Consider the following 13,917-nt stretch of genomic DNA (forward strand, 5'->3'; position numbering starts at 1 on the left):
AAAGCTGTTTTATAGACAAATCAAGCAACAGCTCGATGTTGTTGTACTCAGAATACGACCACATTTGACATTTTCAGCACAATCTGTGCACATGTGCTGTCCCACCAGCAGGACAGACCTAGCAGAGCTGGCACCACATTGGTACAGGTGGGAAGGAGTAGCGCTTGAAGTTCTCAAAGTTGATTTCAAACTTAATGAACTCTCAATGTATTAATGTGACCTCTTGATTATCACCAACCTCTCAACTGATGAATCAGTACTCCTCGGTTGAACAATAGTTGCGAGGAAATAAGCTCTGAAAGTAGCAAGGCACAGAAAGCACTCTTGGTGGAGGACCATTGTCCATCACCAAAAGTTTCTTGGCAGAACTATCACCTACAGAACTGGCTGAATCCTGAAGCACTGTTCCCAGACTAAATCTGCAACAAGAGGACAGTGAGCCATGGAAACATAAGAGATTGCAGATGCTGGAATCTGGAGCAACAAACAAGATGCTGGAGGAATTCAGTAGGTGGGTCAGGTAGGATCTGTGAAGGGAAGTGGAAGGCAGATGCAACACAAGCCTTAATGTATGCTAAGGAATCTCAAGTTTTGGATCCAATTAAACCTCTGCAGTCATGGGTAGTGTAGCAGTTAGCACGACTCTATTACAGTTCAGAGCATTCTGGAGTTCAGAGTTCAATTCTTCCTGTGGAATGTGTGAGTTTTCCTCGGGTGCACTGGTTTCCTCCCACCATCCTAACGTGTACCGGGTAAGTTAATTGGTCATTGTAAATTGTCCCATGATTAGGTTAGAGTTAATTGGGGTTGCTGGGGCAGTGTGGCTTGAAGGACCGGAAGAGCCTACTCTGTGTTGTGTCACTAAATTAAAAAAAAAGTGTTGTAGATGATGTTGGCCAATTATTTGATTTAGAAATAGATATAATCTATTATCTTGGTCAGATTTCCTCCATTTGAGTTTAATTTTGGTCTTTATTTCTAGAAAATAGCTCTAAGTCCTTTCTAATGATAAGCTTTACTGAATAACTCAAGAAATGGTGTGAATTGTTATCTACCTGTAGTAAAACTTATCTTTATGGAATAAGAACTCTATCAAGAGCAGATTCAAATCTGCCTATTGTGGAAACAACAAAGTTAAAGTTAATTTTCTGTGAGTGTGAGAAACTTAGATTTCTAATCTGCATCATAATTTTCTCTAATAAGTTCTTTTTTATACACCGTGTAGCAGTTGAATATGGCCTAGTGACTAGGTTTATATTGTGTATCTGCACAATATTTAATATTACGTGCTGTGTTACAAGTTAATTTGAGGATTTAAACATGAAGTTGATCTGAACTTTAATAGGGCTTCAATTTTAAATAGCAGAAACAACTTAATTCATATTGCTATGAAGTGAATCATCCTACTAGGTTTCTAAATCTTCAGTAGTTTCAGTAGCAATAATAAAAGTTAAAGAAAACCAAATGGCCAGATATTATTAGTTTGTTACATTTTATTCTGTATTGTTATTTTACCTTGTTCTAGCTCAATGTACTGTGTAATGATCTGATCTGTATAGACAGAACACAAAGCAAGCTTTTTACTATATTTCGGTACATGTGATGATAATGAACCATTACCAATTCCAGTACCAATTGTTAACTTGTCCTATAACTGAGTAGGTATTTGTGGAAAAGATGTTTTTTTTGTGTGTGTGTTGGATTTCTACAGCAAATGTCCATAACAAACTAATTTATAATTACTGAAATATAAGTCTCTTAGAATGATCAGTGATTTCGTTACTCCATCCTTCTTTGTAGTTTATCCTTTTTATTTATGGTGACTGTTTCCAGCTATCATCACATGCAAATGATTACCTCCTATTCAGCTGTTCGCCATTTCATCCCGATGTACAATATGGGACCAATCTTTTATCTCTTGATTTCCAGCAGCCATGTGTATCTCAATGGATCCCCAATGATGAATCAACTTGATTGGAAAAATGCTCTTTTGGGGATCCTTTGACATAAGCCTACATTATCCGAAGTTGTATTGTACTTGTCCCATTGGATTTGAACTTTTCAATTTGTAACATAACATTTTCAATTTGTTTAAATTTAAAGCTAATTTTATATGAATTGGATGCATTTATAAAAAAGATTGAATTTTGTCAAGAAAAGGCAGAAGTGTTGAAGATGACATTTTGTTTTTGTTCACTTACAAAAATCATTCTTTTGAAAGTAATGCTCGAAATATTTGTTTGTTTCAGCTGAGCAAAGTCACAAAAGAGGCTCGGCATCGACTTGCATCATGTCAAATAGTACCTGAAATGGACTTGGACTCAAGTCTTCCTGGAGGAATCTGGAAGGTGTCTCCAACAAGAGATGTGAGTTTTCTTTTCAGTGATAATGTTACTTTCTATTGGTCTTAAATCTGAAACAAATCTAAAATCCACCATGTGAGAAATGGCAGAAGGTTTTTGAACTGATTTGATAGTTATGATTTCTTCTCCCCAGCACTATGGATGCTGGAAATTTGAGATAAAATTGTGTATTGACTACAGTTCTGCCTAAATGCTATTATTCCAAGTAATCTCATCATCAAACTCTGAATCCTGAGAGTCAATGCTTCCCCCTGCAACTGGATCTTTGACTTCTTGACCAATAGACCACAATTAGGAAGGGTAGGTATCAACACCTCTGCCATGATTACTTTAAACATTGGTGCTCCACAAAGTTGTGTCCACAGCTCACTACTCTACTCCCTGTACAGTCATGACTGCGTGGCCAGATTTTGCTCTGACTCCATCTACCAGTTTGCAGATGATACCAGTAGTGAAGCCACATCTCAAATAAATGAGTTGGTGTACAGGAAGTAGGTAGAGAGCTCAGTAATATAATGATATGACATATTTCCCTCAATGTCAGCAAAACAAAAGACCTGGTCATTGACTTCAGGAAGAGGGATAGTGCACATGCTCCTGTTGACATCAGTGGTTTTAAGGTTGAGCAGGTTGACAGCTTCAAGTTCCTCGATGTGAACATCATCATTGGCCTGTCCTGGCTCAACCATATTGATGTCACGGTCAAGAAAGCTCACCAGTGCCTCTACTTTCCCAGGAGGCTAAAGAAACTTGGCATGTCCCCATTGACCCTTAACAATTTTTATTGATGCGCTATAGAAAGCTTTCTATCTGGAAGCATAACTGTTCAGTATGGCAACTACTCTGCATGTGACCATAAGAAACTGGAGAGCTGTGGCCACAGTTCAGCATGTTACTCTGCCTATACTTCTCACTGCCTCAGTAAAGCAGCCAGCATAATCAAAGACCCCGCCCACCCCAGACGTACTCTCTCTTCCCCTCTTCCATCAGGCAGAAGTTACAAGCCTGAAAGCATGTACCACCAGGCTCAAGGACAGCTTCTATCTCACTGTTATCAGACTCTTCAGTGGACCTCTTGTATGGTATGCTGAACTCTTGAGCTCTCAATCTTTCTTGTTACGACTTTGTACTTTATCGTTTACCTACACTGCATTTTCTCAAGAGCCTTTACACTTTATTCTGCATTGTTACTGTTTTATGCTGTTCTACCTCAATGGACTTTATAATGGTTTGATCAAAATGAACAGGAATGCAAGACAAGCGTTTCACTTCACCTTGGTACAAGTGACAATAATAAACGAATACCAAAAATGGAAAATGCTGAAAACGGGTCCAGCAGTATGCTTCAGGTCAAAGATCCTTGAGAACTGGAAAAAGGGGAAAATGTTTTAGTTTCAAGGGTAAGATGAAGCCAGGGTTACCTTGGGAATGTGGTGTAGAGGTTAGAGGGTTAATAGAAGCATCTGTTTCTTCCTTTCCCCTTCTGGATCTCTGTCTTCATCTTGAAAGAGAAGTTTGAGACTACATCCATTACAAGCCTACAGACTCTTACAGATATTTTGACAATATTTCCTCCTAACCTACCTCCTATGAAAGCTATATTCCATTGTCCCTGTTCCTCCATGTCACCCAATGACAAGATTTCTTTGAGTTCCCTCTGGGATGTTTTACTTCCACTCTGAGCTACACCAACTTCTCTGCCTAGTTAACAGTGTCTTTAAGCACATCTTCTATTTTCAATACTTCTGCTCTCAACCTCTCTTTTTGGACAGACCAAGGCTTGTCTTTATCTGTCTGTGAACCAGCCTTCCCCAAACTGTCTTTTCAAATGAACCAGCAATTCACTTGCACTTCCAATCTGGGTGCTGCGTTTCATTGCGAAGTATAAAAGTTCAATATACAGTTAATGGCAGGACCCCTAACAGTGTTGATGTATAGAACGATCTTGATTCAAGTCCATTGCTCCCTGGAAGTCCACAGCTTGATAGGGTGGTAAGGAAGATGTGGCATGCCTGCCTTTATTAGTTGAGGAAATGAGTTCAGGAATCAGGAGGTTATTTTGGAGCTTTGTGTAACTCTGGTTAGGCCCCATCTGGTGTATTGCATTCATTTCTGGTTGTTTCCTTCATAGGCAGGATGGGGAAATTTTGGAGGGGGTGCAAAAGAAGCTAACCAGGGCGTTGCCCGGATTGAAGGGCAAGTGCTATAAGAAAAGATTGGGCAAATTTGTGATGTTTTCTCTGGAGTGGCAGAGGCTGAGGGGAGCCCTAATTCAGGTTTATAAGATTGAGAAGCATAGATACGGTGACCAGCTATTATCTTTTTTCCCCTGGGGTCAAAATGTCTAATACTAGAGGCATGCATTTAAGGTGAGAGGGGATGAGTGCAAAGGGATGTGTGGGGCAAGTTTTTATTACATAGGTGTGTGCCTGGAATGTGCTGCCAGGGGTGGTAATGAAGGCAATACAATAGAGGTGTTTAAAAGGCTCTACTTGGGCACATGAACAGATAACAGTCCAGAGATTATTACCTTTTTGGTTTTGCATTTTACTTTAGCCCCTAACTGCTCAAATTACCTCAGCAGAACCTCTTTCCTTGTTCTTCTGATGTAATTGATACCCACTTGGACCATGACAACTGGATCTTTCCCTTCCCACTCTAAATTCCTCTGCAGATCAGATGAGATGTCCGAACCTGGGCACTAGCAGAGAACACAGCCTTCTGGACTTTCGATCCTCGTGACAGAGAATTGTCTCTATTCCCCTAATTATATTATCCTAATTATAACCACATTTTTCTTCTCTTCTCTCCTCTTGAATGCCCCCCTGAACTTGAACCATGGTGCCACTTCCTATAGCCCCCACTGTCATCTTCACAGGGGGCAACAATCTCAGACCTATTGGGAAAACATACAGTTAAATTATCAAGTTTTACTCTACTATTCTTGGAGGGGCATAGTGTGGATATACAGGCTGATACATGGATTCCAAAGGTTAAGTTACTAGAGGAAATTCTGTTATATAGTTTAGTTCTCGATTTGATTTTTATAATATCTTGTTGGATATTTATTTAATGTGCAAAGCTATTTCCATTTGTTAGAGAATCTAGAACTGGGACGTAGTTGAAAACTCAAAGAATGTGTGAGGTTGTATATTTTGGCAGGAATAATTTTTAAAAAAGCAATAAAAGCTGAAAGATTGCAATGCACTGAGATGCAGTGTTCTTGGTATCGTAGCAAACAACTTGCAAAAAGCTGGTCTGTAGATACAAGTAATTGGGAAAGCTGACGGTCTTATTGATTATTACTTGATTAATTGAATACAAAAGTCGGAAGGTTATACTTGGTGAAATCACATCTGGAATATTGGTTATAGTTTTGATCATTTTTGAGGAAGATTTTAAATGTAAGTCGTTCAGAGAAGGGTTACTAGATAAATAGCTGGAGTGGTTGATTTTTTAATAATTCAGTAATATTTGAATAATTATTTGTGTGTGTATATATATGTGTGTGTGTATGTATATATAATATATATATATGTATATATAAATTTATTTACACGTTTAATTAAGCATTCTTGTTTAAATAATTCATTACGGGTTATATGTATGTGCATGAATTGCATATGTCATCACACTACCATGTGATATGTACACACCCCACTTAAAGTAAATGCGAAGTTAGACCTGCATTTTGGATGCTTGTGTCTTCTTTTGAATTAGTTTAATGTTTTGACGTTACTAAACATAACATCAGCGATAAGGTATTCATTAAAATGAATCTAGCGAGGAACATTGAAAGGCAGTAAAGGCAAGAATTCACGGGTTCATAAAGAGTGAGTACTGAGTGATAGTAATCATAAATAAAAGCAGAAATAGCTGGCTACATCAGAAGATAGATCTGATTACACAAAAAATAACTATTTTATATACTGAGCAAATTGAGCAGTATGTTGAAGCAAATAAAATGGCCAATGAAAAGCAAATACCAATTTTGCTAAGTGTACTGGGTTTAAAGTTCAGTTTGATTGCTCCATCCAAACCAGAAGTGAGATTTTCTGATATTGTCAAAAGTAATGCAGGAACATTTAGAACAAAAGCCATTATTGGATTGCACAATGCTTTAGGTTTCATAAGTGGAATTAAAAAGGTGAGTCCATTTCAGCGTACGTGGCTGAATTGAAGAGATTATCGGAGCATTCTCAGTTCAGTAATGGTCTTAATGGTACACTGAGAAATCGTTTAGTTTGTGGAATCTTACAAGAAAGCATTCAAAAACACTCCTAACAAAAGCTCAACATACATTTAAAAGAGCAGCTGAAATCTCTGTTTCAATGGAAACTGCAAACAAAGATGCGATTGAGTTGCAGTCAGGGGTGAAAGGGAGCGTGAATAAAATTGCATCATCTGAACAGAAACCAGCTTGGTCAAACAAATTGTGAGTATAAAGAACCAGAATCTGCTCTGCATGCATTAAGGTTATTGCATAAGCTTCAAGTGGGAGACAAAAAGCTGCTTGTAAAAGTAGATGCAAAGACTAAATCCCAGCTGGATGAATGGACGGCCAAAAAGAAAGGAGTCAATGGAGATATGAAAACAGATGATTTCTCAGATGAGATTGTGGATGAGGAAACTAAGAAGTAGGATCAGATTGTAAAGGGAGCAATGGAAAGATTAATAAGAGAATACTCCAGTGAACTAAATAAATAAATAATAGCTGGAAGAGTGAGAGACTTGATTAAAATTAAATCCTGAGAAGCTTGTTTTGATAGATTGGAGAATCTAAAACTAGGGGTTACTGTTTAGAAATACAGGTCGCCCATGTAAAACAGAGATGAGATGTAATGTTTTATTTCCAGGGGTCTTGTGTTTCTGGAACTCTTCCACAAAAGGCATTAGAAATATAGTCTTTGAAAATTTATAATGCTGGGTGTAGGTAGATTCTTGAGAAGCAAGGGTGAAAGTTTACCCTGGGTGGTTGAGATCGATCATAATCTTGTGAAATAGTCTTGAGGGAGGCTTCCTTTGAATCTATAGATTCCAAATGTTCTTTCAGGAGTGAAGTTTTGAAATACAATATTTTGGAGCCTCCTTCAGTAAAATGTGCCAAAATTTCATTTTTTTAATTAAAAGATACTTAGACATTTCTATTGATTTTTAATAAAGATCACTTAACTGGGGATAAACAATTGATTTAAATTTGTCTCCTCTACTTTACGTTAAATCATCCTTGGCGAGAGGTGAGGTACCAGTGGATTGCTAATGTTGTTCCACTGTTTAAGAAAGGCTCTAAAGATAAGTTGGGAAATTATAGTCCGGTGAGCCTGAAATTAGTAGTAGGAAAGTTATTGGAAGTTATTCCAAGGGACTGGATATGTGAGTATTTGGATAAACATGGACTGATTAGGGATAGTGAGCATGGCTTTGTGCATGGTAGGTTGTGTCTAACTAATCCTAGATTTTTTCGAGAGAGTTACCAGGAAAATTGATGGGGGCAGGGCTGTGGATGTTGTCTACGTAGACAAGGCATTTCATGGGATCCCGCATGAGAGGTTAGTCAAGAAGGTTCGGTCACTCGGCATTCAAGATGAGTAAATTGGATTAGACGTGACTTTGTGGGAGAAGCCAGAGAGTGGTAGTAGATGGTTGCCTCTGACTGGAGGTCTGTGACTAGTGGTGTGCCACAGGGATTGGTGCTGGGTCCATTGTTGTTTGTCATCTATATCAATGACCTGGATGATAATGTGGTTAACTAGATCAGCAAATTTGCAAATGACACCAAGATTGAGTGTAGATAGCGAGGAAGATTATCAAAACTTGCAGCGGGATCTGGACCAGCTGGAAAAATAGGCTGAGAATTAGCAGATGAAATTTAATGCAGACAAGTGCAAGGTACGCACTTTGGTAGGACCAACCAAGGTAGGGCGCTGAGGAGTTCTGTAGAACAAAGGGATCTGGGAATGCAGGTCCATAATTCATTGAAAGTGTCAGCACAGCAAGATAGGGTCGTAAAGAAAGCTTTTGACACATTGGCCTTCATAAATCGAAGTATTTGAGTACAGGAGATAGGATGTTATGTTAAAGTTGTATGATAATAATACTTTATTGATCCTGAGTGGGAAATTCTTTCATTTCGTAGCAACAATTAAAAACACAACTTAGTGTACAGACTTAACTAATGATAAAGTACAGAATAATAGTATATGCAATAATGTACTAAATAATAAAGCAGATACTATTGTACTATAATGTGTGTTCTCCTGTTTCATGGAGGTGAAATGTTGTATATGCTTATTGCATTTGGTAGGAAAGATTTCCTGTAATGATCCTCGTAACAGCGGAGCTGAATGAACCTGTTCAAAAAGGTGCTCCACTGCTTGTTCAGTAGGTCATGGAGAGGATGTGCTAGATTGTCCATAATGGATAACAGTTTGTATAGTTCTGGGTTGTAGCCAAGGACAGATCCAGCCTTTTTAATAAGTTTATTTAGTCTTTTTGCATCACCAGCACTGATGCTGCTCCCCCAACATAAAGCAGCAAAGAAGACTGTTAACAGATCTCTAACGTCTTGCTGCACACATTGTAGAATCTCGGTTTCCTTAGAAAATAGTCTGCTCATCCCCTTCTTGTAAACAGCCTTGGTGTTGGTTTAACAGTCAAGACTGTTGTCGAGGTGAGCACCGAAGTATTTGTTGTACTCCACCACCGCAACCTCTTCTCCCATAGGACTGTGGACTCGTGACAGTCCTCTTCCTCTCAAACTTAATCACCATCTCCCTGGTTTTGGCCACATTCAGTAGCAGGTGATTCCGTCCACACCATTCCACAAACTTGTCCACCAGTCCTCTGTACTCTGACTCCTGCCCATCTCTGATATACCCAACCACCACAGAGTCATCAGAGAACTTTTGCAAGTGACAAGACTGAAAGTTGTACTGAAAATCTGAGGTGTACAGGGTGAACAGAAATAAAGACAGGACAGTCCCTTGTGACACTCCAATGCCACTCACCTCTACGTCGGACAGAGAACTACCCAGCCATACAAACTGGGGTCTATCTGTCAGTAATCCAGGAGATAGAAGATTTGTCTACGCCCATCCTTTGCAGCTTCTCACTCAGGAAAAAGTGGCTGGATTGTTTTGAAGGCACTAAAGTAGTGGTCGCCAACCCGTCGATCGCGATCGACCGGTCGATCTTTGAGACTTTTCCAGTAGATCCCGAAAAAAATCAAAAATAAATACACAAATACTGTTGTAATGTGAGCATTATAAAAATAAGTAATACTAATTAGGATAATAGTAATATAGCAATACTTTCGCTACTGAAAGCTGTTTGTAAAGAGAGATTGTTTCCAGTTTGCGAGGTTTTCGTTCCGTTCTTTCTGCCCAGTGCACATGTATGTAGCTCCCCACCAAGCACTGTGTTTTCAGCATAGCTTGTGCTGCATCAAAGTGATCAATTAGATTAGATAAGAGTACAGACTGTCACAAACATCAATATACGTCACTCGCTCGTGATATCCTGATAGCATGGCGGAGGCTCCACGAAAGAAGGCGAAAATGTACAAATTCCATCCAGAATGGGAAGAGGAATTTCTCTTTACCTTGGTGAAAGACAAGTGTGTATGTATGTTGTGCCACCAAACATAAGCACTGACTAAAAGAGGGAATTTGGAGCGGCACCACAACACCAACCACCAGAAATTTAAAGACACCTACCCCCTCAAAGAGCGCAATTCGTGCCAGGAAAGCTGAGGAGCTGAAATCTGCTTTGAAAGCCCAGCAATCGTTCTTCACAAAACATGCTGCTCAAAATAAGGCTGCTATTGAAGCATGATTTCGTGTAAGCCACCTTTTGGCTAAACACAAGAAGCCTTTTACAGATGGTGATTTATTCAAGGAAGCAATGGTCATTACCACAGAGACTGTTCTTAATGACTTTAAAAACAAAAACGACATCACAACCGCAATACATAATATACCACTTGGCCCTGCAACAGTGACAAGGAGGGTAGAGTCACTGTCAGAGGAAGTGGATCGACTTGTCACTCTGTGAATATTTTTCACTACAGTTTGATGAATCCCTGGATGTAATGCAAACAACTCAGCTTATTGTATTTGTCAGAATGGCTTTCCAGGATTTTACAACAAAGGAGGAATTAGAACCATAGAAACTACAGCACAGAAACAGGCCTTTTGGCCCTTCTTAGCTGTGCCGAACCATTTTCTACCTAGTCCCACTGACCTGCACATGGACCATATCCCTCCATACACCTCCCATCCATGTATCTGTCCAATTTATTCTTAAATGTTAAAAAAGAACCCGCATTTACCACCTCGTCTGGCAGCTCATTCCATACTCCTACCACTCTCTGTGTGAAGAAGCCCCCCCTAATGTTCCCTTTAAACTTTTCCCCCCTCACCCTTAACCCATGTCCTCTGGTTTTTTTTCTCCCCTTGCCTCGGTGGAAAAAGCCTGCTTGCACTCACTATATCAATACCCATCATAATTTTATATACCTCTATCAAATCTCCCCTCATTCTTCTACGCTCCAGGGAATAAAGTCCTAACCTATTCAACCTTTCTCTGTAACTGAGTTTCTCAAGTCCCGGCAACATCCTTATAAACCTTCTCTGCACTCTTTCAACCTTATTTATATCCTTCCTTTAATTTGGTGACCAAAACTGAACACAATACTCCAGATTCGGCCTCACCAATGCCTTATACAACCTTATCATAACATTCCAGCTCTTATACTCAATACTTTGATTAATAAAGGCCAATGTACCAAAAGCTCTCTTTACGACCCTATCTACCTGTGACGCCACTTTTAGGGAATTTTGTATCTGTATTCCCAGATCCCTCTGCTCCACTACACTCCTCAGTGCCTTACCATTAACCCTGTATGTTCTACCTTGGTTTGTCCTTCCAACGTGCAATACCTCACACTTGTCTGTATTAAACTCCATCTGCCATTTTTCAGCCCATTTTTCCAGCTGGTCTAAGTCCCTCTGCAGGCTCTGAAAGCCTTCCTCACTGTCTACTACACCTCCAATCTTTGTATCATCAGCAAATTTGCTGATCCAATTCACCACATTATCATCCAAATCATTGATAAGATGACAAATAACAATGGACCCAGCACTGATCCCTGTGGCACACCACTAGTCACAGGCCTCCACTCGGAGAAGCAATTCTCTACTACCACTCTTTGGCTTCTTCCATTGAGCCAACGTCTAATCCAATTTACCACCTCTCCATGTATACCTAGTGACTGAATTTTCCTAACTAACCTCCTATGCGGGACCTTGTCAAAGGCCTTACTGAAGTCCATGTAGACAATGTCCACTGCCTTCTCTTCATCCACTTTCCTGGTAACCTCCTCGAAAAACTCCAATAGATTGGTCAAACATGACCTACCACGCACAAAGCCATGTTGACTCTCCCTAATAAGTCCCTATCTATCCAAATGCTTGTAGATTCTGTCTCTTAGTACTCCCTCCAATAACTTACCTACTACCGACGTTAAACTTACTGGCCTATAATCTCCCGGATTACTTTTCGATCCTTTTTTAAACAACGGAACAACATGAGCCACTCTCCAATCCTCCGGCACCTCACCTGTAGACAGCGACATTTTAAATATTTCTGCCAGGGCCCCTGCAATTTCAACACTAGTCTCCTTCAAGGTCCGAGGGAACACTCTGTCAGGTCCCGGGGATTTATCCATTTTAATTTTCCTCAAGACAGCAAGCACCTCCTCCTTTTCAATCTGTACGGTTTCCATGATCTCACTACTTGATTCCCTCAATTCCATAGATTTCATGCCAGCTTCCTTCGTAAATACAGACGCAAAAAAGCTATTTAAGATCTCCCCCACTTCCTTTGGTTCCGCACATAGCCGACCACTCTGATCTTCAAGAGGACCAATTTTATCCCTTACAATCCTTTTGCTCTTAATATACCTGTAAAAGCTCTTTGACTGCCAAGGCATCCTCATGTCTTCTTTTAGTCCTCCTGATTTCTTTAAGTATTTTCTTGCACTTCTTATACTCCTCAAGCAGCTTATTTACTCCCTGCTTCCTATACATGTCATACAACTCCCTCTTCTTCTTTATCAGAGTTGCAATATCCCTTGAGAACCAAAGTTCCTTATTCCTCACTCCTCACTCTTTTGCAATTAAAGGAGAGAACGAGAGTTGAGGATATTTACAATGGGTTTAAAGAATATGTCCGTGAAAATGACATCCCCATTCATAAACTGGTGGCAATTACAACTGATGGGGCCCCAGCAATGTGTGGTGTGCGTGTTAGTTTTATAGCACTAAAAGTCAGTGCCTACTTCGGGTCAGCTTATCTATGTGAAATTGCACTTTCACAGATGAAAATTATTAAATCTATGTACAGGAGCTGTCTTACTGACAGACGCCTCACAGACTGTCTCAGACTGGCTGTCTGTAGTCATGAGCCAAATTTCAGGGAACTAACAGAAAGTATTCAGCCCCAGTCATCACACTGAGTGCAACAGTCAATTTTTATTCATTTATTTTTTGTGTTGAAATAAAATTAAATAATGAAACTTAGAATTAAAGGTGTGAAGTATTGTAATATTCTTAAAGAAAGATGTGCTGGTTACAGTGTTTTCTTGTTTGAATTAATTTGAAAATTTGACAAAAGTATTTTGTGTAATTCAAATGCAATTAGCCCAAATTAAAGGCCTCAAATTGGAAGTACAATCTGAGCTGTTTTTTCTCTAAACGATTTAGTAGGTAGATCTCGTCTTTCACTAAGGTCGAGGTAGGGGATCTTGGGCTTAAAAAGGTTGGTTACCACTGCACTAAAGAAATCAAAAAATGTGATTCTCACAATGCCACTAGCATCATCCAGATGAGAGTGAGCTCTCGACAACAGGTAGATGATGGCATCATCCAATCCCACATGAGGTTGGTAGGCAAACTGTAGAGGGTCCAATGAAGATCTCATCTGCAGTCCAAGGTAAGTCAAGACCAGCCTCTCCAGCACCTTCATCACAAGATGTGAGGGCAATTGGTCTGTAGTCATTAAGTTCAAATGGAGTCACCTGCTTGGCTACAGGAACCAAGCAGGAAGTCTTCCACAGTACCAGTATCTTTTCCTGACTCAGACTCAGATTGTCAAGCTGCTGCAAAATACCAGACAGCTGGCTCGCACAGGCCTTCAGTACCCTGGGGCTGATACCATTCAGGCCAGCAGCCTTGCCTTGATGGAGTCTCTCCAGCTGTTTTCTACCCTGACCTGCAGTCATAATGAGGCGGAGGAGGGTGGGCATCCCTATGGAGGCAGGATGATCCAAAGTGGCGGGGTGGGGGGGTTGAAACACAACCACTCACCAGAGAGGAGTGGAGGAAGAAGGCTTCAGGGGCAGGGAGGGTGTTTGGTCTGGAAAAGTGGGGGTGGGGAACAGCTGGAGGTCTCACGCTGGACCTGTTGGAAAAACAAGTTCACAAGTTCAATTTGTTGGTCCTATCCAGGCAGCCTCAATCTTCCCTTCCTTAACCTTGAAGCCAGTGATCTGCTT

The 13,917-nt window shown here is 40.1% G+C and overlaps 1 protein-coding gene across 4 annotated transcripts in view; it reads left to right on the forward strand.

Annotated features, from left to right (window-relative positions):
• The window catches only part of ccdc15 (coiled-coil domain containing 15), a 54,211-nt gene that overhangs the window by 9,638 nt on the left and 30,656 nt on the right, over nucleotides 1-13,917 (forward strand). For all 4 annotated transcript variants that reach the window (XM_063038795.1, XM_063038794.1, XM_063038793.1 and 1 more), the window contains exon 4: nucleotides 2,250-2,366. In XM_063038795.1, the coding sequence (XP_062894865.1) occupies nucleotides 2,250-2,366 (117 nt within the window). The remainder of the gene's footprint in view (nucleotides 1-2,249; nucleotides 2,367-13,917) is intronic.

This window comes from Mobula hypostoma, chromosome X2 (genome assembly GCF_963921235.1).
Source record: "Mobula hypostoma chromosome X2, sMobHyp1.1, whole genome shotgun sequence".
Classification (NCBI taxonomy): Eukaryota; Metazoa; Chordata; class Chondrichthyes; order Myliobatiformes; family Myliobatidae; genus Mobula; species Mobula hypostoma.